The sequence below is a fragment of the Lepus europaeus genome, chromosome 20, assembly GCF_033115175.1.
Source record: "Lepus europaeus isolate LE1 chromosome 20, mLepTim1.pri, whole genome shotgun sequence".
Lineage (NCBI taxonomy): Eukaryota > Metazoa > Chordata > Mammalia > Lagomorpha > Leporidae > Lepus > Lepus europaeus.
The window spans coordinates 40,779,022-40,802,136 of NC_084846.1; the positions used below are offsets into that span (position 1 = coordinate 40,779,022).

Genomic DNA, 23,115 nt, shown 5'->3' on the forward strand with positions numbered 1-23,115 from the left:
GCCCTTTGGGTAAGGATGGGTATGAACTCAGACGAACTGGGAAAGAAGTCAGGAACTGAGTCTAATCATGCCTCATGGCTTCAATTTTCTTTAAAAAAATATTTTATTTATTTATTTGAGAGGTAGAGTTACAGTGAGAGGCAGAACCATCCACTGGTTCACTCCCCAGATGGCCACAACAGCCAGAGCTGGGCCTATCCGAAGCCAGGAGCTTCTTCCATGTCTCCCATGTGGGTGCAGGAGCCCAAGAACTTGGGCCACCTTCTACTGCTTCCCCAGGCCATAGCAGAGAGCTAGATGGGAAGAGGAGCAGCTAGGCCTAGAATCGGCATCCATATGGGATGCCAGTGCTGCAGGTAGAGGATGAACCTACTGTGCCACAGCACCAGCCCCTTGGTTTAAGTTTTCTTTAACAATATAACATCATCCTCTGAGAGTGAGGGGACAGGAGTGAGGAAGGGATATTCAGGACTAAGAAACTGATGAAGGACAAACAAATAATAGCAACTGTTCATGGTATATTTACTGAGGCACACGAGTGTGTACGAAAAGGTGGCTGCCTGGGTCATTAGAGCGCTGAATCAGGGTGGAGAGTATGGCTGAGGAGCACAACGCAAAGACAGGAACAGAAGATAGCTGAAGATCCCAGGAGAGTTAGGATAATTACCCATTTCATAGACACAAAAAGTAAAAGAGAAGAAAGGACAGATTACAATCTGGGACTCCATCAAGTCATAGAATAAGGTCTGCGGGAAAATGACATGAAAGTTTACAGAAAAAAGAGGTCAACAAAGTGGTGGAGGCTAAAGATCTTCAAGTCCCAGGTGCTGACACCACCCACAGTGCAGCCTGAATACAGCGATGAGATGAGACAGGGAAAGGGTGGAAGCCCTTGGAATTGAATTAGGTTGAAGATCTGCAAGCCCAGTCTTCAGTAAGTGCAGGAAATGACAGACAGTTGGGCGATGACAGCAGTGGGGATAGGTCAGTGGTGTTGCAGCCAAATGGAAGAAAATCCAAACAGGAGGCTTTCTGGTAAAAATGGGAGAGCATGCATTCCATTAGTGCTGAGTGAGTACAGAAACGTGTTTACAATAGAATGAAATGTGAAATAAAAAGGTGTACAGGTGGGAGGCAAGGGATGGATGAGAAGTAGGGAGTTTGTCTTTTGTGAAAGGACTAAGACTCATAGTCTCCTGGGGAAAAAGAGAGCAATGATTCAAATTCCCCCTACTCCAGTATGCCAGAGAGAACACCTGCTCTTGTGGTCCAAGAAAAGGTTAAGGGCGTTATCCAGTACTTAGTCTGAGCTCAAAAAGTTGGTGGGGGCTTTGTCATAACAATGAACTGATGTTGAATATAGTCAATCATCCATATAATATATACATAATCATTTGGGGTACTTCTATCTATTCCTAACATTTCCAATGTCATTTCTTCTACCCTTAGAAAAGCACTGAGCTCCACACTGTTCTAATCAAACAGGTTTCTAATCTCATCAATATGGCCTGAGGAACTAAGTGATAAGGTTTCCAAAATTGCTTCACAGACAACTTTCACTTTGACCATTGGGCAAGTTCTATTTGATATACCCTTGGTGGGTGTTGCACGTGTGAGTGGGAGAATGTGTGACTATATACATAAAATATTTTGGGTCATCAGTTTTGTTTGCTTGTTTTTCTGGTGAGGAATAATGGCAGGGAGACACAATCTCTATTAAAAAAAAAAAAAGCCACCACTGAGAGCAGCAGGACGCTGACATTAGAAATTATGTAACCCCTTACCTTGTCATGGACTGTCATGCAGCTCGCTGCACCCTTCTGAAGAATTTCAGTGACTCCATTGGAAAGCCTTTCATACTTCAGTTTGGGCTCCTCTTCACTCTCTTCTTCCTGCATGAAAACAGAGAAAAATGACAGCCATCACAGATTTGATTTGGAAAACACAAAACACACCTCTTAAGAGGGAACCATAGACAATTTATTCAAGGATTGTCAACAACTATAACCATAGATAAAGGTTGTTTTTATATAAAAAATTTATTTTATTTATTTGAAAGAGTTACAGAGAGAGGTGGAGACAGAGAGAGGGGTCTTCCATCTGTTGGTTCACTGCTCAAATGGTTGCAACAAAAGAGCTGAGCTGATCTGAAGTCAGGAGCTAGGAGCTTCTTCCAGGTCTCCCACACAGGTGCAGGGGACCAAGGACTTAGGTCATCTTCTACAGCATTCCCAGGCACATCAGCAGGGAGCTGGATCAGAAGAGGAACGGCTGGGACTCAAACCAAAACTCATATGGGATATTGGCACTGCAGGCCGGGGCTTTAACCACGGCACCTGAAGTACTTGCCCAATAGCTAAAGGTTTAGATCTGAAGTGACACCCTGACAGTAGGAACTCCATTTTAAAGCACCAAGACTCCATCTTGAAAAAGCACCCCCGCTATAAGACCATAATCAAAACTAAGACAATAACCATACACATTCTGCTTGACAGAACCCACAAATCCAATAGCATGATCGCTCAAGCTTAAAACAGGTTGACACCTGGACTAACTGGTATTGTCAAGATTGTAACTGATATTAGTTTCCTATATGCTTTAGGTCAGCTTGACCTTAGTAACCATGTATTGCACCTCCCCTCCCTGTGGTTTTTACCTTTATAAAATCTGTTGCTTTGAGCTTTGGGGTCAAGAGTTCTTTAGGGCATGAGCCAACTGGCTAAAATAAAGGACTCATTCCAAATTCTCATTGTGTGGCGTTTCTCTGACTTGCTTCCAGTACAACAGATCTTCACATTTCATTTTGCCAATTGGGAGTACCAAAGGCTATACCTCCACCAGAACAGGCTGAGAAGTTGAAAACAGGAGTACTCTACTTGTGCTGTATCATCACTAACTTTATTATGCTCAACCTAACATTGTAGCCCAGCATCATAAGACATTCTTAATCCTCTCTGATAAGGAATAAAGTGTGAAAAACAAAACTATTGGGACTGCTACAATTTTCTCTACTTATATCACTGGGGATTCAATAAAAAATCACCAGGTGCCACAAGACAGGACCAGATGATGAAAAATCAAGGGAGAAGATCATAAAAAAAAAAAAAAAAAAAAACCAGATTTTGAAGTTACCAGAAAATGACTTTAAAAAACTATGTTGAAAATGAATGAAAAAAGAAATTCTCAACAAAGAATTGTAATCTGTAAAAAAGAATCAAATGAACACTTTAGGACTCAATAATCATTGAAATTAAGAAGTCAATACATAATTTAATCGAAGAGTAGTAAAGCAAAATACAAGATTAGTGAAATTTTACCAAAAGATTTTTTTAAAAAAAATCTAAAGGTAAGTCCAAAGGAGAAAATACAAATACAGAAAGCAATGTACGACACATGTGAAACAAACTGAAAAAGTCTAACCTAATGTTAGTTTTCCTTTTTTATTAAGTTTAAATTTATAAATAAAAATTGTGAGGCAGAACAATGAGTTCCCATGTACTCCTAACTCCATTTCCTCTAGTAACATCTCATGTTAGCATATTTATCACAATAAATGAACCACACCCAGCATCCCCTATGTTTTTAAATCCAAACTCTTGGGGGCCCTGGTGCTGTGGCACAGCAGGCTAAAGCCCTGGCCTGAAGCGCCGGCATCCCATATGGGCATGGGTTCTAATCCCGGCTGCTCCTCTTCCGATCCAGCTCTCTGTTATAGCCTGGGATAGCAGTAGAAGATGGCCCAAGTCCTTGGGGCCCTTCACCCATGTGGGAGATCTGGAAGAAGCTCCTGGCTCCTGATCAGCGCAGCTCTGGCCATTGTGGCCACCTGGGGAATGAACCAGCAGATGGAAGACCTCCCTCTCTGTCTCTGCCTCTCTCTGTGACCCTTTCAAATAAATAAAATAAATCTTAAAAAAAAAAAAATCCAAACTCTTTTTATCCCTTCCACCTACCCCTAGCCTCTAGTAATCAACATTCTGTGTTCAAATTGAGCTTTTTGTTTGTTTGTTTGTTTAATTTTAGTTCCCACATACATGGGAGAACATGTATTATTTATGTGTCTGGCTTATTTCACTCAACAAGATGTCCTCCAATGCCAACCATTTTACTGCAAATGATAGGATTTCATTCTTTCTTATAGCTGAACAATATTCCTCTGTGTGTGTGCATGTATGTGTATGTGTGTGTCTGTGTATCACATCAGGCATTCATCTGATGACACCTTTATTAATTCCATGTTTTGGCTATTGTAAACAGTGCCGCTCTGAACATGGTGATGCAGATATCTCTTTCATGTAATGTCTTTGGGGTAGATATCGAGTAGTAGGACCACTGGATCATATGACAAGTCTAATTTTAGTCTTTTTTTGTTTTTAAGAAATCCCCATACTATTTTCCACAGTGGCTGCACTAACATACATTCCCTCCAACAGTGTGTAAGAGTTTCCCTTTTTGTGTATCCCCTCCATCAACTGTTATTGTCTTTTGGATAACAGCCATTGTGATGGGGTAAGGTGATAGCTCATTGTGGTTTGGATTTGCACTTCCCTGATGTTGAGCACTTTTTCATACATTTATTGACCATTTGTTCTTTGGAGAACAGTCTATTGAGATCCTTTGTCCATTTCTTCACTGGATTTTTTTTATTGTGGATTTTTTTTTTTGAGTTGCTGATATAGTCTGGATATTAATCCTTTGTGGATTAAGTAGCTTGCGAATATTTTTCCCATTCTGTCAGCCATTTCATCACTCTATTGAGTGTTCCCTTTGATGTGCAGAAGCTTCTGAATCTGATATAATCCCATTTCTGTTGCTTTTACTGCCTGTGCTTTGGGTATCTTACCCAAGCAATTACTACCTACACAAATGTCTTGAAGTGTTTCCCCTATAATTTTTTAAAAATATTTATTTATTTGAAAGGCATAGTTACATGAGAGAGAGGAAGAGACAGAGAGAGAGAGACCTTCCATTTCCTGGTTCACCCCCCAAAATGGCTGCAACAGTTGGAGTTTTAAAATCCAAACTCTTGGGGGCCCCGGCGCTAAGGTAGGAGCTCCTAAGGTAGGAGCCAGAAGCTTTTCCCTGATCTCCCACATGGTACAGAGCCTGAAGCACTTAGGCCATCTTCCACTGCTTTCCCAGGTGCTTCAGCAGGGAGCTGGATTGGAAGTAGAGCAATCAGCACCTGAACCAGTGCCCATATGGGATGCCGGCACCATATGTGACAGCTTTATCCGCTACACCACAGTGCCGGCCCCATTCCCCTACAATTTCTTCCAGCAACTTCATATTCTCAAGTCTTATATTTAGGTCTTTGATCTGAGTTGGCTTTTTTACATGGTGAGAGGTAAAGAATTAACTTCATTCTTGTACATATATACACGTCAGCACCATTTATTGAAGAGATTATATTTTCTCCAATGTATTATCTGGGAACTTTTGTCAAAAATCAGTTGGCTATATGTGCTTGGATTAATTTCTGGGCTCTCTATTCTGCTCCACTGTTGTATCTATCAGTTTTTTATGCCCATGCCATGCTATTTTAATTACTATAGTTTTGCAGTATGCTTTTAAGTTAAGTATTGTGATGCCTCCAGCTTGCTTGTTTGCTTACTTGTTTGATTTTTTACTCAGGATCACTTCAGCTATTCAGATCCTTTTGTGATTCCACATGAACTTTGGGATAAGGAAAGATAGAAAGGAACAGGAACAACATCCAGAGAGATAAAAACTGGGAATTTTACAAAACTGATACAGACATCAACTCACAGATTCAAGAAGCCCTGCAATCACAGCAGGATTAAATATGAAGAAAATCACACTAAGGAAACTCACAGTAAAAAGTAAGTTAGTGGAAGAAAACTGTCTCTTGCAGAGCAGTAAGTGCTCACCTCCTAGAGATTATGAGAGAGCCAGGATAGACTAGGCAGAGACTACCAGTTCAAATGCCTATAAAAGTCTTACCTCTGGGACAAAGACCTACATCTTCACATGCAAAGAGGCTAATCTGTGGATAAATGGAGACAACGGGATATATCTAGGATCATACTAGTCACTGAACTCTACAAACCACAGAGGCCTCTGCAATTTCTATGCCTACAAGTAACTACAAACTATGCGATAAATGGAAAAAGTTTTGAAATATGTTTACTTAGGGGTGTTAGTTATCTTTTGCTGAATAATTAATTATGCTAGAATTTACTGCAATACATTTGCAGCAATATATCTGTGTTACTTCACACAGTTTCTGTGGGTAAGCAATGGTTTGGTGGGTGGTTCCCTCAGGACCTCTCAAGGGTTACAGGCAGGATGTCAACTGGTTCTGCAACCTCGGAAAGCCTTCACTGCAGTTAAAGCAGCTGCTTCCAAGATGGCTCACTCAAGTGACGGGCAAGTTGGAGCTGGCTGCTGGCTGTTGGCAGGAGGCTGCAGTTGCTCGCTCATGGATTGCTTGACTGTCCTTCCGAATATGGCAGATGGCTTCTTTCAGACTTAGTGATCCATGACATCGGAAGGGAGATGGCCCAGGTTTTATCTGACCTAGTCTCAAAGGCTGTATACTGGCTTTTCTACAATAGTCTGCTGATTAGACAGGTCAGCCTGACTTGGTGTGGGAAAGAGGGACACAGGGAATGGGTGACAGGAGGTGACGATCATTGGAGGCCACCCTGTTGGCTAGCTGCAAGGACAGTAATCAGTCTTTAAGAGCAACAAACCCAGTTTTAAAAGATGAGTATTCCATACCAACTGATAAGCAGCTTAAATTTAATCCCTCTACCATAATTAACTGTTCATTTAGAAAGAGACTATTAATATCAAAGGTGGTGTACCTACTATTAACTTTCCAAGAATAACTTTAAGAAAAGCAACAAAAGGTAGTACAAGAAGCAGAGTAATCCTAAAGACCTACACATTTCTATAAAAAGGTATCTAATGATAATCAGCTCAATCCAAGGAGCTGTTACACTCCAAACTGATCTATTTTCAATATAAAATATGAAAGAGCTAATTAACGAAGTCTAAATAAACTTGAAAGAGGAAAACTACAGAAAGCAATAATCCTTCTTATGTATCTACAAGCAAGAAACAGAAATCATTACAAAATTAACATTTAAGTGTAGCACAGATGATGTGTGAATTTTGAAGTAAATGTGTTAAATAAAAATTGAATCCTGAGTGTTGGTCTTTATAATAAGATGCCACATGTTGCTCAAGTCTGGACATCAAATGTGCATCCAATGTGAAAAGTTAATTCTAGCCTCTCAACTGTTTTGCATAAAAGCACTCATCCACGGACCATTAGATAAAGTTACTGTAAATAAGGTTTGCCAGTCTTATTTAAGTGAAAACCAAATAATTTCTCTTACATAAATATACAAAAATAAATACTTTCACAACACAGTTCACTGAAGCATTCGTGCTAGGTTTCAAAAACCATAAATAAAATGAAAACTCCAATATTAGGCACTTGATGTACCATTTCACGCTTTTCTGACAGGTATCTTTTATGTTAAGTTAAAAGCAGACTAAAGGTGAATTTTTAAGTTTTTTTTTTTCCTTCTGTCATAAACAAAGAAAACAGAATGTGATTCAAAACTATAATTCACAGAGATTATACTGCTGTTGCAGATTCCATGATATATTTTAAATAAAAAAAATTTTAAAAAATCAAGGAGATTTAATATAGAGCTGCACTTTAATTTTTTAAAAATTTAAACAGAAAAAAAGGCTTCCAAGTGCTGGAACTACCATGGTAAACAATCCAGTGTTAATAAAAGGCAAATCAATAATTTTTGTTAAATTTTAATAATCCTACAAACCTACAAATAAAACCATCAACAGTGTGAGGTGAGATGACAGTTAACTGCGTTTCTATGACAACCTAGTGGAATAGTACAAGTCCTGACTTGCAGCTAAGCGAAGATATGAACAGTGACATTTACCCATACACGACAAATTTGCAGCTTTCCTTTAAGAAGAATCAATTCTTCAACTAACATGGCTTTTTACTAACTGTATAGTACTTTTAATTAAAACTAGTCCTTTAAGCCACCTATAGAACTCTAGAACACTATCTGAAAATAAAGATCCTATCATGCTCATTTTCACAGAGTTTTGTTAAAAGGGGAAAAAAATTACTTTGAGGGGACAACAAATTACAGCCAAGATTTTTGACTGAAACACTGTTGAGTCATTTATTCCTGTATTTTTCCTGTGTTTCCCATCTGTATTATTTCTTAGCACCACACATGAACCTACAATTATCTCTAAGTAAAATGTTTTTTAAATGTGTTAGGTGGTCATTTGGCCTAGTGGTTAGGATTCTGGCTAAGATAACTGCATCCCATATGAAAATGTTAGGGTTGAATTCCCGGCTCCTGCTTCGGAGTCTACCTTCCCAACAGTGTGCATCCCAGGAGGCAACAAGTGATAACTCAGGTAGCAGGCTATGTACCACTGATATGGATGACATGGGCTGTCTTCCTATCTCTGACTATGGCCTGGCCAGGCCCAGGCCATCTGGGCATCTAAGGAATGGACCAGCAGATGGGAGTGCTCTCTCCCTGTCTCTCTGCCTCTCAAATAAATACATAAAATTTAAAAGGAAAACTAATGTGTCACATGAATTCTAGGGGTTAATAAAAAGATCACTACATTTTTTATTTTTAGTATTTATATGAAACTTAAAATTTTATTTTTGGATACTAATTGTTTATTAAAACCCAGTTCCATTTTGTTTCCACAAAATAAAATGATACTAGAAAACCACAGAGGAGAGGGAAAATATTTTATAAAGTCCAAATTAAGAGAGTGGAAAATACCACCAGTTGAGCACCCTTAGACCATTCTGCACCTCACTCTGTGGAGATGGGCTTTATCCCAGCCAGCTCCAGCTTTGAGAACGACCTCAGCTGAACTGCCAGGAATTTTAATCAGATGAATGCTTTACTCAGTTTCATCTCATCAACTACATCTGACTAGGGGCAAAGCCTTTTAATAAATATCCAATGTTTTCAAGCCAGATACAATAGAGAAACACTAACATCCTCAAAAGAAATCTTCACAGTTTAAAAAAAAAAAAAGAAAAAGAAAAAGCAGCTTTTATACAGTTTGAACTTCCACAGTAAAGACCAGGTGTTAATAAAAGCAAATCAATAATCAACAGTGGGTATGAAGGTATGAAATAAAGCTTTCTTCTTCTAGAACACTCTGTCTAGAACTCTCAATTACCTTTAGGAGAATGGAAATGTCCAAAATTGGCAGTCAACATTTCAAGCTTAATATATAAAAATAGCTATTAAAATCCAACATTATAACATTTGAAGTTCAGAAAATATACATTTAAAAATTACCTCTTTCATAGAAGCCCTGCAATGTATTAAAATATTTCTTTTCTATTACTATTGATACAGGAAGAACAGGGAAAAAAAGGTTCCACACACAAATAAAAGTTTAAAAGAAAAACTGAAATACTATAAATCAATCAAAACATATCTTAAGTCTCAAAAACATAATATTTTAAGGTAAAAAGCAAGTCATTACCACATGGTACTATCAAAAATGCAACATACATAGATAAGAGCTGTATGTTACCACACATCTTTATTTGAAACTATAATGGTATCACTAAATGTACAAGCAAAATATAGGACATCTCCAAAAGCATCCATGGCTCTTTAATTTTTTCCAGAGAAGGTAGGAGAGATACATGATGGGGTGGGGTGGGGTAGTGGAGAATATTAAAAACCTCTGAAGACCAAAATCAATCCATGACTAATGACATTAATTAGTTTGCATTGCCAAACTAGCCCCAATCACACACAAAACAATGAATACTACTTCGTTAAAAGGGCAACTGCTACCACTAGTTATTGTATGCTACAGCTCTATTACAGAATGATCATTGTATTTATACAAAAAGATGACTGTGTGGTAGGAAAAAAGGCTTTCAAGTGTCAAAACATATCAAGAAAACTACATAAACAGGCAGAAAGAGTAACTTTTGGTTTCCATTAATAACACAAGGTATTATAGCTGCCTCAATGACCAAACTTTTTAAGAAAGTGACATGGAGATAATGGAATTCACCTACAATAAAACAACAGTGGTCAAAACGCCTGGGATGCTTTTCATCACACACCTCTGACAGATAAGCAATTACATTCTTATATCTATGCAAACAATGTTGTTGAATTTTCAACTTTCAAGCAATATTGCTATTATGAAAAAATACATTAATAAAAACATAACTAAAATTAGGAGTTAGTAAGTGTAATCCGGATGGCATCAAATAGAAAATTAAATTCTAGGCATATGCATAAATCATTTTTTAAAGCATGAAATACATACGGTTAAATAAATGGTTTGCAATTGGAGATTATGTTTGGCAATGTGTGGAGTCATTTCTGCAGTCACAGTTGGATGGGGTGGGGGGAGGTACTATCTGCACCAAGCTGGTAGAGTCCGGAATGATGCTAAAGAAACTGCAATGCACAAAACACTTCCATAGGAAAGATCATCTGGCCCCAAACGCCAACAGGGCCAAAGCTGAGAAATTTCAGGCAAAATCGATCTCACAAGACAAACTAATACACAGTGAACTGTTTCCAAAGATACCTGAATAATAAAAGGACATGTCACAGTGTCTTGCTAGGTGAGAAAGTCAATCACAAAACTGATAATCCAGGTTTGATTTAAGAAACTGATATGCACAAGTAGGGGGAAATTAGAAGCAGCAGCAGCAGCAACAGAGTAACACCTCTTCAGCCTTAATGTCTTCATCTGTAGAACGGGAGGAAGGGCTAGCAAGAGCCACATCCCAGTGTTGCTGTGACTGCTAAAGATTACAAACAAAAGTCACTATTGTGGGACACACACATACACACACACTGTATTTTCCTAAATTTTCTAAAAACAAGCCTGTGTTATGCTTACTGTAAAAATCAATGCTATTTTTAAAGCCAGCGTTCAACATCTTCTTCACAAATTTCTAACTACTGAACTAGATTCGTATCTCTTAAAGCTGTTTTCCTTACCGTAACACTCTGACCAGGAAAGTGAGAAAAAGTTGAGCCTCTAATAATTGAAGAGCTCTACTTAAGATTCACAAGATATGCAGTCTTCATAAACCCTGGTCTCTCCTTTGCCCTGTAGTATCAGAATTTCATGTCCAATTCAAGGAAGAAAAAAATAAGGTGAAGGTTCCCATGCCCTAAGCCACATCCCATAAACAGGATCAACTCTCATCATTTATTTTATATTGGGAAAGCGATAAGAATATATAGAGGAGGGGAAAAAATGAGAAAAGCAAATAAGCTTTTCATTTCCTTCCAGCCATATGGAATAACCTCACCAATCTCCAAGATATGCCATTCAGGTGGACAATTTCCGCCACTAAAGCCAACATAACCCTCTTTTCCTTTCTTCCCAATATCCTTAGGTGATCACAAGATCCTTCGAAGCAGGGTTTATGCCTTTTCATTGTTCTGAACTTCACCTAACAAAACTGTAGGGGCCTAATAAAGACCAGGGAAAACGAACATCCCTAGGAACAAGGGACCGAGTTTAGTAAGCAGCTTTCCTAAGACATTCTCATTTAGATTTCTACACAGGAAAATCCAAATCATAGCCTATCAATCAAAAGGACCCTCAGAGATCTTCTAAACCACATGTTATTGTATTGACACAGAGGGGGAACACCAGGGAGGCAGAGAGGTGACCATACAGAAGGAAGGAGATGGCTATTTGAACACATGTAAATTGCAATTACAGACGAATCTACAGAAACGAAGCTCTATCATCTTCTAGCTGCAAAAGCAAACAGAAGCCATGCAAACTTAATTTTCAGAAAACCTTACATTTACTTCTAGTACATACATCGTTACATAAAAAAAGAAAACGTTCAAGGTTTGAAATGATTTTGTTTGAGTTCAAAGTACCTCCCAAGCATTTGTAATTGCACATTCCATAGTTCAAGTACACAGGAGTACCTTGCTAGACACCTTTACCAAAGCCTCTTCTAACCTCTCGATAATTCCAATAATTTCCATAAAGGAATGGTAAAAGCAAAGATGAATTAATAAGCCAGAAAACAAAACCAAAATGAGTCCAGGCATTAGTACTTCTTAAACACAGATAGAATTAAGACAACCACAGAATAAACTGAGAAAACAAAAGTCATCCAAGTAATACCTGGTCCTGCAGAAAGGCACCCAGTTCAGGCCATTTTAGCAGCAAGTTCTGTTAGAAACCTCCGAAGAACCGAAGAACAGAAAATCCTTTATTTAGACTGTCCTATTGTAGGAAAACATAAAAACCTCTTGATTTTTTTTTTAAAGATTTATTTATTGATTTGAAAGGCAGAGTTAGAGAGACAGGCAGAGGCAGGGAGAGAGAGAGAGAGAGGGAGCAGGAAAAGCAGAGAGAGAAGGAAGGTTAGAGATCTATCTTCCATCTGCTGATTCACTCCCCAAATGGCCGCAACATCTGGGACTGGGCCAGACCAAAACCAGGAGCCAGGAGATCCATCAGTGTCTCCCATGTAGGTACAGGGGCCCCAGGACTTGGTTCATCTTCCTCTGCTTTCAGGCACATTATCAGGGAGGTGGATTAGAAGTGCAACAACCAGGACACAAAATGGTGTCTGTATGGGATGCTTGCACTGCAGATGGCAGCTTTACCTGCTATGCCACAATGCTGGCTGCCTCCACACCCCCAACTCATTTTAAAAGGTAGCATTATCAGCAGCCGGCATTGTGGCATGGCAGGTAAAGCCGCTGTTTGCAGTGCCGGCATCCTATATGGGTGCCAGCTGCAGTCCTGGCTGCTCCACTTCCAATCTAGCTCTCTGATATGGCCTGGGAAAGCAGTAGAAGATGGCCCGAATCCTTGGGCCCCTGTGCCCGCATGGGAGACTCGGAGGAGGCTCCAAAGGATGACTTTGGATCGGCACAGCTCCAGCGGTTGCAGCCAACTGAGAAGTGAGACAGTGGATGGAAAACCTCTCTCTCCCTCTGCGTCTGGTTCTCTGTGTACTCTTTCAAATAAATAAATAAATAAATCTTTTTTTTAAAAAAGTAGCATTATGATATCTAAACACCTTCAAAGTCTGTCATTCTGTCTTTCAAATAAAATAAATCTTAAAAAAAAAAAAAACACCCAAAGAGTACAGCAAAGGAAAGCATCTCTACATGGTTCAGTCACCTCATATAAAAACTGCAAATGCAATGTCAGAAGTCAAACTCTGCATACATAAACAGAAAACATTTCAGATCAAGTATTGCAGAAATGCAGACTGGACATTAAGAAATCTGACTTCATCACTTGATAGAGAAAAACCATAGGACCATCCTGACAGACACTGAGACAGCATTTATAAAGCTCAACACCCCTTTCTGATTAAAAAGAAAAAACTCATGTAAATGAGATTTCTCTCCAGGACAGCTGAGAATCAATAGCCAGAGATGAGTACTAGAAGTCAGAAGCCAACATGATACTGACCAACCAAATATGAGAAGCATCCCCATCATCAATGGGAAGCAACCTTACAGGTGCCAACTATCACTTCTGTTTTCTTAGAAAGCAATTCACAAGTTTTAGCCAAGGCAAAAGACAAGAAAACGGACAAGGTCACAAATACATCATTGCTGGGATGGTAAACACAGCTTCTGGCGAGACAGAGCTTACCTGGGCTGCTGATGCTCTACCCCCAAATCAGCCTGAGAGATGTGGTAAAAATGAGAGGAGAGAAGGATTCCAGAAGTTAACATTCCCAAGTAAGAAACACTGGAGGTGACTGGAACCACCCAGAAGGTGGGGAGAGACCCTTGCAGCTGGGCAGAAGCAGCAAGAGGAAAGCTGTTTCTATCTCGCACAGTGGCTTCAGGAGGCTTTGTTGCCCATTCACTACAGAAGCGGTGGCAGCAGGCCAGCCCTGGCCAGGGGTGAGGACTGACCAGCTGCGCTCACTCCTTCCATCTTGTACCTTCCCTGCCAAGTGGAGATGGCCTCATCCCAAGGATGCTGTCCTCCATGGACTTACCTAGAGGGTACTTCACAAAACTCACAAGAGTCATCCCCAAATGCCCACACTGAAACACAGCTTTCAAGAAAGTATCTAAAATAATACAAGAAAAAAGTAGGAGATGCTGTAAAAAAATATGAGAATCTAGAAGCCAGTGCTGTGGCATAGTGGGTTAAGCTGCCACTTGAAGTGCTGACATCCCAGATGGCCCACTTCCAATCCAGCTCTCTGCTAATGTGCCTAGGAAAGCAGCAGCAGATGCCCCAAGTGCTCAGGGCCCAGCAATCACGCAGGAGACCGAAGAAGCTCCTGGCTTCAGCCTGGCCAAGCCCTGGCTTTTGCAGCCATGAGGGAAGTGAACAAGTGGATAGAAGATCTCTCTCAGCCTCTGCCTCTCCTTCTCTGTAACTCCGCCTTTCAAATAAACAAACAAATCTGAAAAACAGAAGAAAAGAAATATGAGGATCTTAAAGATCATCAAATATCTTGAAAAGGTTCACTAATGTTATTCATTTGAACAAGGATAAGAGGACAGAGAAGGGAAGGGAGAATTATCTAAAATCCTCCTGGGATTCAAGCTGCCAATCACAAAATGAAGTTTTTTTATACCAGCTCTACCATTCACAGCCTTTATACACTGGGCAAGTTACTTAAAACCTCAGTTATCTTGTCTTTTGCAAAAAGGGGATGGTAATACATAGCTCAGAGGACTTCTATAAGAAGTCTGTAACAGATGCAGCAAAAGCACAAAGCCCAGTATCTGGTAATATCCACAGGACCCCAGTGACTAAAAATATTACCGTTACGTGTATTACCGCCTCAAGTTTAAACTGCAGGATGCATATCCTCCCCTGTGAATTTACTTCCTCTCACATTCCCAGAGTATAAAACCCAGCAATCACTAACATTTCTAATCTAATTACCTCTTTACATTCCTTTTGGAAAAGAAAAAAAAAAGACATTACTTTGCTTTACCATCATTTAAAAATGTTTTCCCATATCTAAGTGTGAATCTTGTTATTAGGGAAAATACTACCATCTCCTACTTATTAAGCCAGCAGTCTCTTCCAGATGTGTTTCACGAGCAAAGACAGCCCAAGACAGGCTCACTGCCTGAAAACTGCCCAATCACTGGCAATGAAAATGATGACAACCCACTAAAACCTTGGGTTTTATCAGGGGGTTCCTCATTCCCATCCCTCGGTTATTCTATTCTGAGAGATTTATTTAATCCATAAAAATCTCTGGAGAAAACAGGCTTATTCTAAAGAAAAGAACCAGGATGACATGGTTGCCTGTGAATCTCAATATTTACAATCAGGTGCACTAAAAGTAAAATAGTCCATGGGTAAAAAGAAACCTACCCACCATTTATATTTACTAGAGTATTTCTTGAGCCTACAGAGAAAGGAATGCCTTAAAGTCTTGACAGTGGAAAATCAGGCCCTCAAGTCCCAGTCATCTAACTAAATTATTGACTGCATTAGTGTCCTGTTGCTGCTGTAAAACACACCGCAAACAGAGCGGCTTGAAACAACAACACAAACTCGTTTTCTCATGATTCTGTAGTTTAGAAGATCAACCCAGATTGCTGGGCTAAAATCAAGACACTGGCAGTGTCGCCTCCCTCTGGAGGCATTCAGGGGTACTCCCTCTCCTTGACCCCTTCTTCCACCTTCAAAGCCAGTGAAGCAGACTGAGCCCTCCCCACCTCACATCCCTGACCTTTTCTCCCTACTCCTGTTCCTCTTATGATTACACCAGCTCTGCCCAGATAACCAGGACAACCTCCCCATCTTCAAGCCAATGGATTAGCAATCTTCATTCTCCCTTGCCCTGTGACATGACATATATTCTCAAATTCTGGGGGTTAGCAGGCAGCCATCTTTGGGGACCATTTTTCTGCCTGCTACTAAGAATTGCACAAGGATCACAGGGGAAGAAAATTATGGTGGACTATGGAGTGGGAGGCCCCCAGCACACCCAATGCTAAAGGACAGCTCCTTGGTGCTTGTCCCTTAATTAAATCATGATTCCTCCGAGGACACAGCTTGAGATAAAACAGTTTGAGTCAGGAGGCCAGGGGGGGTCCTTGATCCTGTGTACTAACGGGCCCTCTCAAAGCCCTTTCCCACCAATTCAAAACAAGGACACAATGGTAGCCTCACATAATCGTGACAATTAGTTAAATCAATCAAATTCACTCACTCATTCATAAGCAGCTCTACTAGGTACTGCGGACAGAGTCTGTGCCTTCATGAGCATGCCTGGCACAGACATGAACAACAACAAAATAATACAACAGCAGCAGTGGCAGCACACTTCCTAAATTCCTTTTAATGGCACACAAAGGGCAAGACACAGGTTCTTTACCAGTCACTTGATAAATGCACTCCTCATCTCATCCCATATTGCATATTTTGTAATACACAGGTACAACAACTTCTGAGGACATCAAAGAGCTTTTGTCAACTCAAACTCTCTTAAGTGCATTCCACCCAGGTCCCACCAGGAATTGCCATAAGAGTTGTCAGATCCAAGGGTGAACCCCTAGACCGCACATATTCCTCCTCCCGCAGTGACGTAGCCACCATGCCCTTCCAGTCCACCACACTCCACTGGCTTTCCTCTTACCTCACTGCTACTCGTGCTCAGTCTCCTCTGGTGATCCACCCGCACCCACCTGACCTCTAAAATGTTGTCACAGCCCTGGGGGCCCAGGCATCAGGCATCATCTCCATTCCTCTTCAGGCCCTGAACAATCTCACTCAAGTTCATGATTTTAACCACCACCTGAATGCTGCCTCACAAAGTTTTACCTCCAGCCCAGACCTGAAGTAGAGTTTTTTTTTGTTTTGTTTTTGACAGGCAGAGTGGACAGTGAGAGAGAGACAGAAAGGTCTTCCTTTACCGTTGGTTCACCCTCCAATGGCCGCTTGCGGCTGGCGCACCGCGCTGAACCAAAGCCAGGAGCCAGGTGCTTCTCCTGGTCTCCCATGCGGGTGCAGGGCCCAAGCACTTGGGCAATCCTCCACTGCACTCCCGGGCCACAGCAGAGAGCTGGCCTGGAAGAGGGGCAACTGGGACAGAATCCAGCGCCCTAGGGTTTTTTTTTCTTTCTTTCTTTCTTTTTTTTTTTTTTTTTTTTGACAGGCAGAGTTAATGAGAGAGAGAGAGAGAGAGAAAGGTCTTCCTTCCGTTGGTTCACTCCCCTAATGACCGCCACGGCCAGCGCTGCACCGATCCAAAGCCAGGAGCAGGGTGCTTCCTCCTGGTCTCCCATGCGGGTACAGGGACCCAAGCACTCCCAGGCCACAGCAGAGAGCTGGACTGGAAGAGGAGCAACTGGGGCAGAACCCGGCACCCCAACCAGGACTAGAACCGGGGATGCCGGTGCCACAGGCGGAGGACTAGCCAAGTAAGCCATGGCGCCGGCCTGAAGTAGATTTCTTTATCCAGCTACCTACTAGACAATTCCACTGGGGTGTCTAAGTGACATTTGTAACTTAAAATATTCAAAATGGAATTTCTGATCTACCACCCAGCACCGCCACCTCACCCTCAGCTCCATACTCAGCTCTTGCCAGTGTCTTTCCCTCTCTTGGTTAACAGCAACTACTTCTTCCTAACCAGTCAGCCCACATTCCTTTTTTTCACTGACACCTCTACATCCCAGTCAGGAAATTTGTTGGCTGAAAAATAAAAAAGCATCTTAAATCCTTCACCACCTGACCTGTGGCCAGGGTTCAACCAAAGCCTCCTAATCCATCCCAGCCTCCTGTTTATCCCTTTCAGACTTCTTTCAAAACAGCATCCCTTGTAAGCTTACCAGAACAAAGCTCCTCCAATAGGTTTCCATCTTACATTAAAATCAAAGTCCACACACTGCCTACAGTCTCCTCTTCCTTAGCTTCCCATGATTTCTCCGACATCAGTTTCTGTCATTCTGCTCCAACCATGCTCTCTTCCTCAAAGCCATCAAGGATGATCCCACTCCAAGCACTAGATTTGCTCTTCCTTTTACCTTGGAGACATTCTCCTCAGATGCTGGCTCACATGTCATCAGGAAAGACGTGCGTTCTCTACCATCCAGGATACAATAGCAACTCCTTGGCCCACTCCAGTTTTCTCTTTACCCAATGTTATTTTTTCATTCCACAATACTTATTATCAGCTGAAATATTATATATTAAAGTGTGTTTGTTTACTGCCTACCTTTCTTCGTAAATACTGGTATACCCTAGCATCTGGCTCACAATAGTATTCAATAAATATGTGTTGAATGGATGGAATGATCAACAATCTTGGACTGCATAAAGCAATTTTTCTCCTTGGTAGTGAAATTATAAATGCTGGTCAAAAATATATCAGGAGTCATGTTCATGTTTTCAATTTCTAGCAAATGGCAGAAATATACCTCTAAAAATATTGTATCCAGCAAGTTTTATTGTTTCTAAACATATAATTTTTATAATATATGCTTCAAAGGAATGTTTATCCATTCCTGGATGATGCAATAATCAGCAGAACTTCTTAATATTAATAGCTTATTAAATGAAAGAGCAAGTTTTTAATCCAAGGACTGTCTGGAAGGATATAACATTATAACCTCATGCTCCTTTTTTTTATAGCCATCAATCTTAAAAAGGGCTACATTACCATTTTAGTTACTAGTTGCTTTAAATTTGTTTATTAAAATTAATATATTTAAATAATTAATTTAAAGTTCAATAAAAGATTCATTATGCTCTATCTACTAGGTAAAATAGATAAATTATTTTTGTGGGATACACTTCTGATTTAAAAAGCCACCTCCTGATTTCTCTCAATGACAGCTTTCATTTTAAGAAGAATGAAAAAGAACTTGCCTTGTTGCTGGGGCACCCAGAAGTTGCATTTTATTTTACAAAAATGTCTCATTCAAGTAGCATACAGGTTTATTTTAAGTAGCTTCAGCTATTTGTCCATTTGTTTTATTAAAATTTACATATCTAGCATATTCAAGGCCTCCTAATTGTGGTACTTGGAGCAACTAAACCAGATCTAAAAGCACTTCTATTTAGGAAGCATGTTTATTAGTAATGGTAACAAATACAAAGTCAAAAAGGTAACACTAACTGCTCTGTTGTTACACGCCTTGGCCTAGATGCTGAGTAATGCAATGTGCCTGCAACCCTTGCCTCAGTGGAACACACTGAAGGCAGTGGAACACATCTCACTTTAGTTGTTCAGTTGCATTTACAAATCGCCAAGGGTCACTGGAACCCTTATCCAATACAAAGCAGACACCAATACATTTCAGTTTCCATTTGGTGCTCTTCTCTTACCTTGCCAACCCTCTTTAGTCTGATGCTTTTCCCCTTCTTACTCATCTCTTTGCTTTTCAAGAGTAGTTTTTAAAATGTTGGAGAGACAATTTGATGCTTCTACTGTAAAATTCTTTGTACAACCCACTAAGCTCTTTTGAGAAAGTAAGATATACTTCTAGGTACATAATGCACCAAGAACCCATTCAAAGTAAACTGGATTTGAGAAAAAGAAAAACCTATCTCTGTCAAGCAGAGCTTCTTTTGTTTCCAACATGCTGTTCATATTCCAGAAACACAAAAGAACCCAAGGAAAATGAAGTCATTTCTCTAGTGTTGATGCATTTGTTTCCTCTCCCTGCATCACTGCTTCTACCCACATCTGTGACATGTTAAAGCAACACAATTTTGAAACTTGTTACATCAGCATAACTAGCCCTTCTGCCTAATACATACTTCCTGGTAGGATTGTGGGTGCAGAGTAAATGAGATAATCCACGTAAAGCACTCAGTACAACATATAGCACATAGTAAATGGTCCTCAATACTTCAGTTTATACATAGGCAGGACTTCCAAGGAAGATTTTTTTTTTTTTTTTTACTATTTATTTATTTGACAGGTAGAGTTATAGACAGAGAGAGAGAGAGAGAGACAGAGAGAAAGGTCTTTCTTCCGTTGGTTCACTCCCCAAATGGCTGCCACGGCCAGCGCTGCACTGATCTGAAGCCAGGAGCCAGGTGCCTCTTCCTGGTCTCCCATGCGGGTGCAGGGCCCAAGCACTTGGGCCATCCTCCACTGCCCTCCCGGGCCACAGCAGGGAACTGGACTGGAAGAGGGGCAATCGGGACTAGAACCTGGCACCCATATGGGATGCCGGCACTGCAGGTGGAAGACTAACCAAGTGAGCCACAGCGCCGGCTCAAGATTTTCTTTTTTTAATCCTTTCCAGTTCTGCAAAGGTACACAGGAAGAGTCTGACATAACTAGCTAATCATGGTGAAGCTAGAGTCGGTGTAATCACAGGTTAGGAGCTGGCTACTGGATTCAAATCCATGACAGTCAGGCAACCTTGTGCAAGTGAACACTCGGAGTCCTGTGTCTTAGTCCATTCTGTGATACCACAGCAGAATAGCATGGACTAGGTAATCTGTAAACAACAGAAGCTTATTTGGCTCACAGTTCTGGAGGCTGGGAAGTCCATTATAGAGGGGCTGCATCTGCTCAGTGCCTTCCTGCCGCACCATAACATGGCAGAAGGCATTTCATGGCGACAGAGCACATGTGAGAGGGGGCTGAACTTGATTTTTAACAAATATACTCTCTCATTAACAGCATGAATCCACTTGTGCTGACAGAGCCCTCATGACCCAGTTACCTTTCAACACTGTTGCACTGGGGATTCAGTTGCCAATAGGTGAACTCTGGGGGACATGTTCAAACCATAAAAATTTGAAAACTGGAAGCAATCATTACAACCAAGTCAGAGGGGCAATGGATATACCAAGAGAGCTTAGCAAGTACAGAGCTCTTTCTACACTTAGAATAATCATCATCATCAGAATAAACCTCAACATAGTGCTTGTCCCACTACACCATCTCTGCCAAAGGGGGCTCACAACTCACCTCAAGAGCAGTGACTTGTAGGATTTTTAACAGTAAAATAAAATCCTAGAAATTAGTTTTCTCACCTGCTTTTGTTTGGAAATGTATTTCATATGGAAACATATTATTTGTTTCAATCTATTGAAAAACTATTATATAAAAACTATTATAAAACTATTAAAAAGGGACTTTATAGGAAAAGAATGACAGACTATAGGGAAATCAATCTTTAGGTTTAGAATTTAGGCTTAGAACATTATTTTAAGTCCTGATACTGGACTGTTTCCCACAACACAGCTGAGCTAATTGCTCTGGAAACATCTTGCTTCCCCCACATAGCTCATCTCTCACACTTGATCCTACACTTCCTCCTGAACGAACTGCGAAATGATCACCTTGATAGTGGGATCCTCTTTACCTTCTGCTATTGTCTGGCTGACACTCCTGCATGAGGACATACAAAATAACCACTCAAATGCTCTTCCAGGGTCTCCTTCTAGTTCATTTGTCATCAAACCTCACAATCAAGCCTTTGGTAGTTCTCTCACAGCCACAAAATCAAGTCCATGATGCCTGCTTTGCTATATCAGATGTTTTACAATCTCATCCAAATTTCCTTCACCAGCCTCACTTCCCACCTCCCTCCTACATCCAGCCTCACTGAATGTCTCAAGGCTAGCTGAGTTTAAGTGCACTTGCACGGCCCAATCCGTGCATGTACACTGCCTTCCTCCCAAGAATGCTCAGCTTCTCTGCTCGGTCTGACCTTCTAAGGCTCTAGACATACTCACTTTTAAAGATTCCAAATGAAGCCCTTCCTGACTCCTCATCCACCACACTGTGCTCCCACCTAACTCAGCTACCACTTATATCCCAACAATCAGTCCTTAATATTGAAAAAATCTTAGTGCTTTAAAGGTGGAAATGAAATCTTTTTCTATGATAATGGACTTCTTTGTCACACCTTTCATAAGTAAAATACCATCTAAGAAATTGTCCGGTTCATCATCTCAAGCTGAGATGAACAGTATACTGCATATTTAAAAAAAACTCCGATTTTTGCAGCAAGATGGCGGAATAGGCAGGAAGCACACTTAGTCCGGGGGGAGAGAAAGTTTAATATAAGTGGAGATACTGCAGGGTCAAGGAAGAGTAGGGGAAGAAACAGCAGAGGAAACTCTTCCGGAACTAGTGATTCACAGTGGACCTGCGTGGAGAGCGTGGGAGCCCAAGTTCGGGACACCAGCGGCAGACTCAACGCACCAGCGCTGGAACGCGAGGTGAGCCGAACCTCCATAGCCCGAGATACCAGCAGGCAAGCGGAAAGAGGAGGCTAGAGGGAACGAGGCTTGAAACTCCGTGGGGAAAAGTTCACCAGGCTAACTAGAAGAGAGAGAAAAAAATAAAAAAAGTGACTGATACGGACACAAGTTTCTCTCTCTCCGCTCACCTCTCAAAGGCGAGCAAGACAGAGCAGGCGCCATTTTGGACATACGTCATAAGCAGGGCGACCTCAGGTCTGCACCAGCCCTGAGCCTAGCAGAAAAACCTGACTCTGGGGGGAGGGGTGAAATAACAGGAGATTAGCATCTAACTTGGCAACCCAGTGGGAGACTGCAGGAGAATTGGAGCTCACACTGAGGGCAGCAGAGATTCCCTGTGTGGTCCTTGGGAAAGAGCTTCCGATCTCTGGCTCCTGTGGGTATATCATTTGCCTGCTAACTACCTCCAATTACGTTCAGCTATGCGGAATTACTTCCCTTTTAAATCAAAAAAAGAAAGAGAGATTTACCACACCTAACCTGGGAGTGTCATCCTTGACACACCCTCAACCCTGAGGAACCAAACACAGCTCTCAGTCCACACTCATCTCAAGCCTCTAAGGCTCCACTGAAAGCAGACAGTCCACTTAATATAGAGCCATAGTGTAACAAGAAAAAACACCACAGTGAAGAAACCAAATATCTCCAACATGCCAAACAACAAACGCAAAAACCAAGCTAACAAGAACAAGGAAGACACTATGACACCCCCAAATGAAAAAGACACCCCAATTCAAGACTATGAAGATGATGAGATCGAAGAAATGCAAGAAGCGGATCTCAAAAAATTGATAAGAACATTAAGAAGTTCTCAAAAACAAATTCTTGAACTACAGAAATCCTTCATGGACAAGATAGAAA

General features: G+C 40.9%; 1 protein-coding gene across 1 annotated transcript in view; it reads right to left on the reverse strand.

Moving 5' to 3' along the window:
- The window catches only part of VPS41 (VPS41 subunit of HOPS complex), a 191,128-nt gene that overhangs the window by 147,814 nt on the left and 20,199 nt on the right, over positions 1-23,115 (reverse strand). Inside the window, 1 exon segment of the mRNA XM_062178061.1 lies at positions 1,785-1,892. Coding sequence (XP_062034045.1) covers positions 1,785-1,892 — 108 coding nt within the window.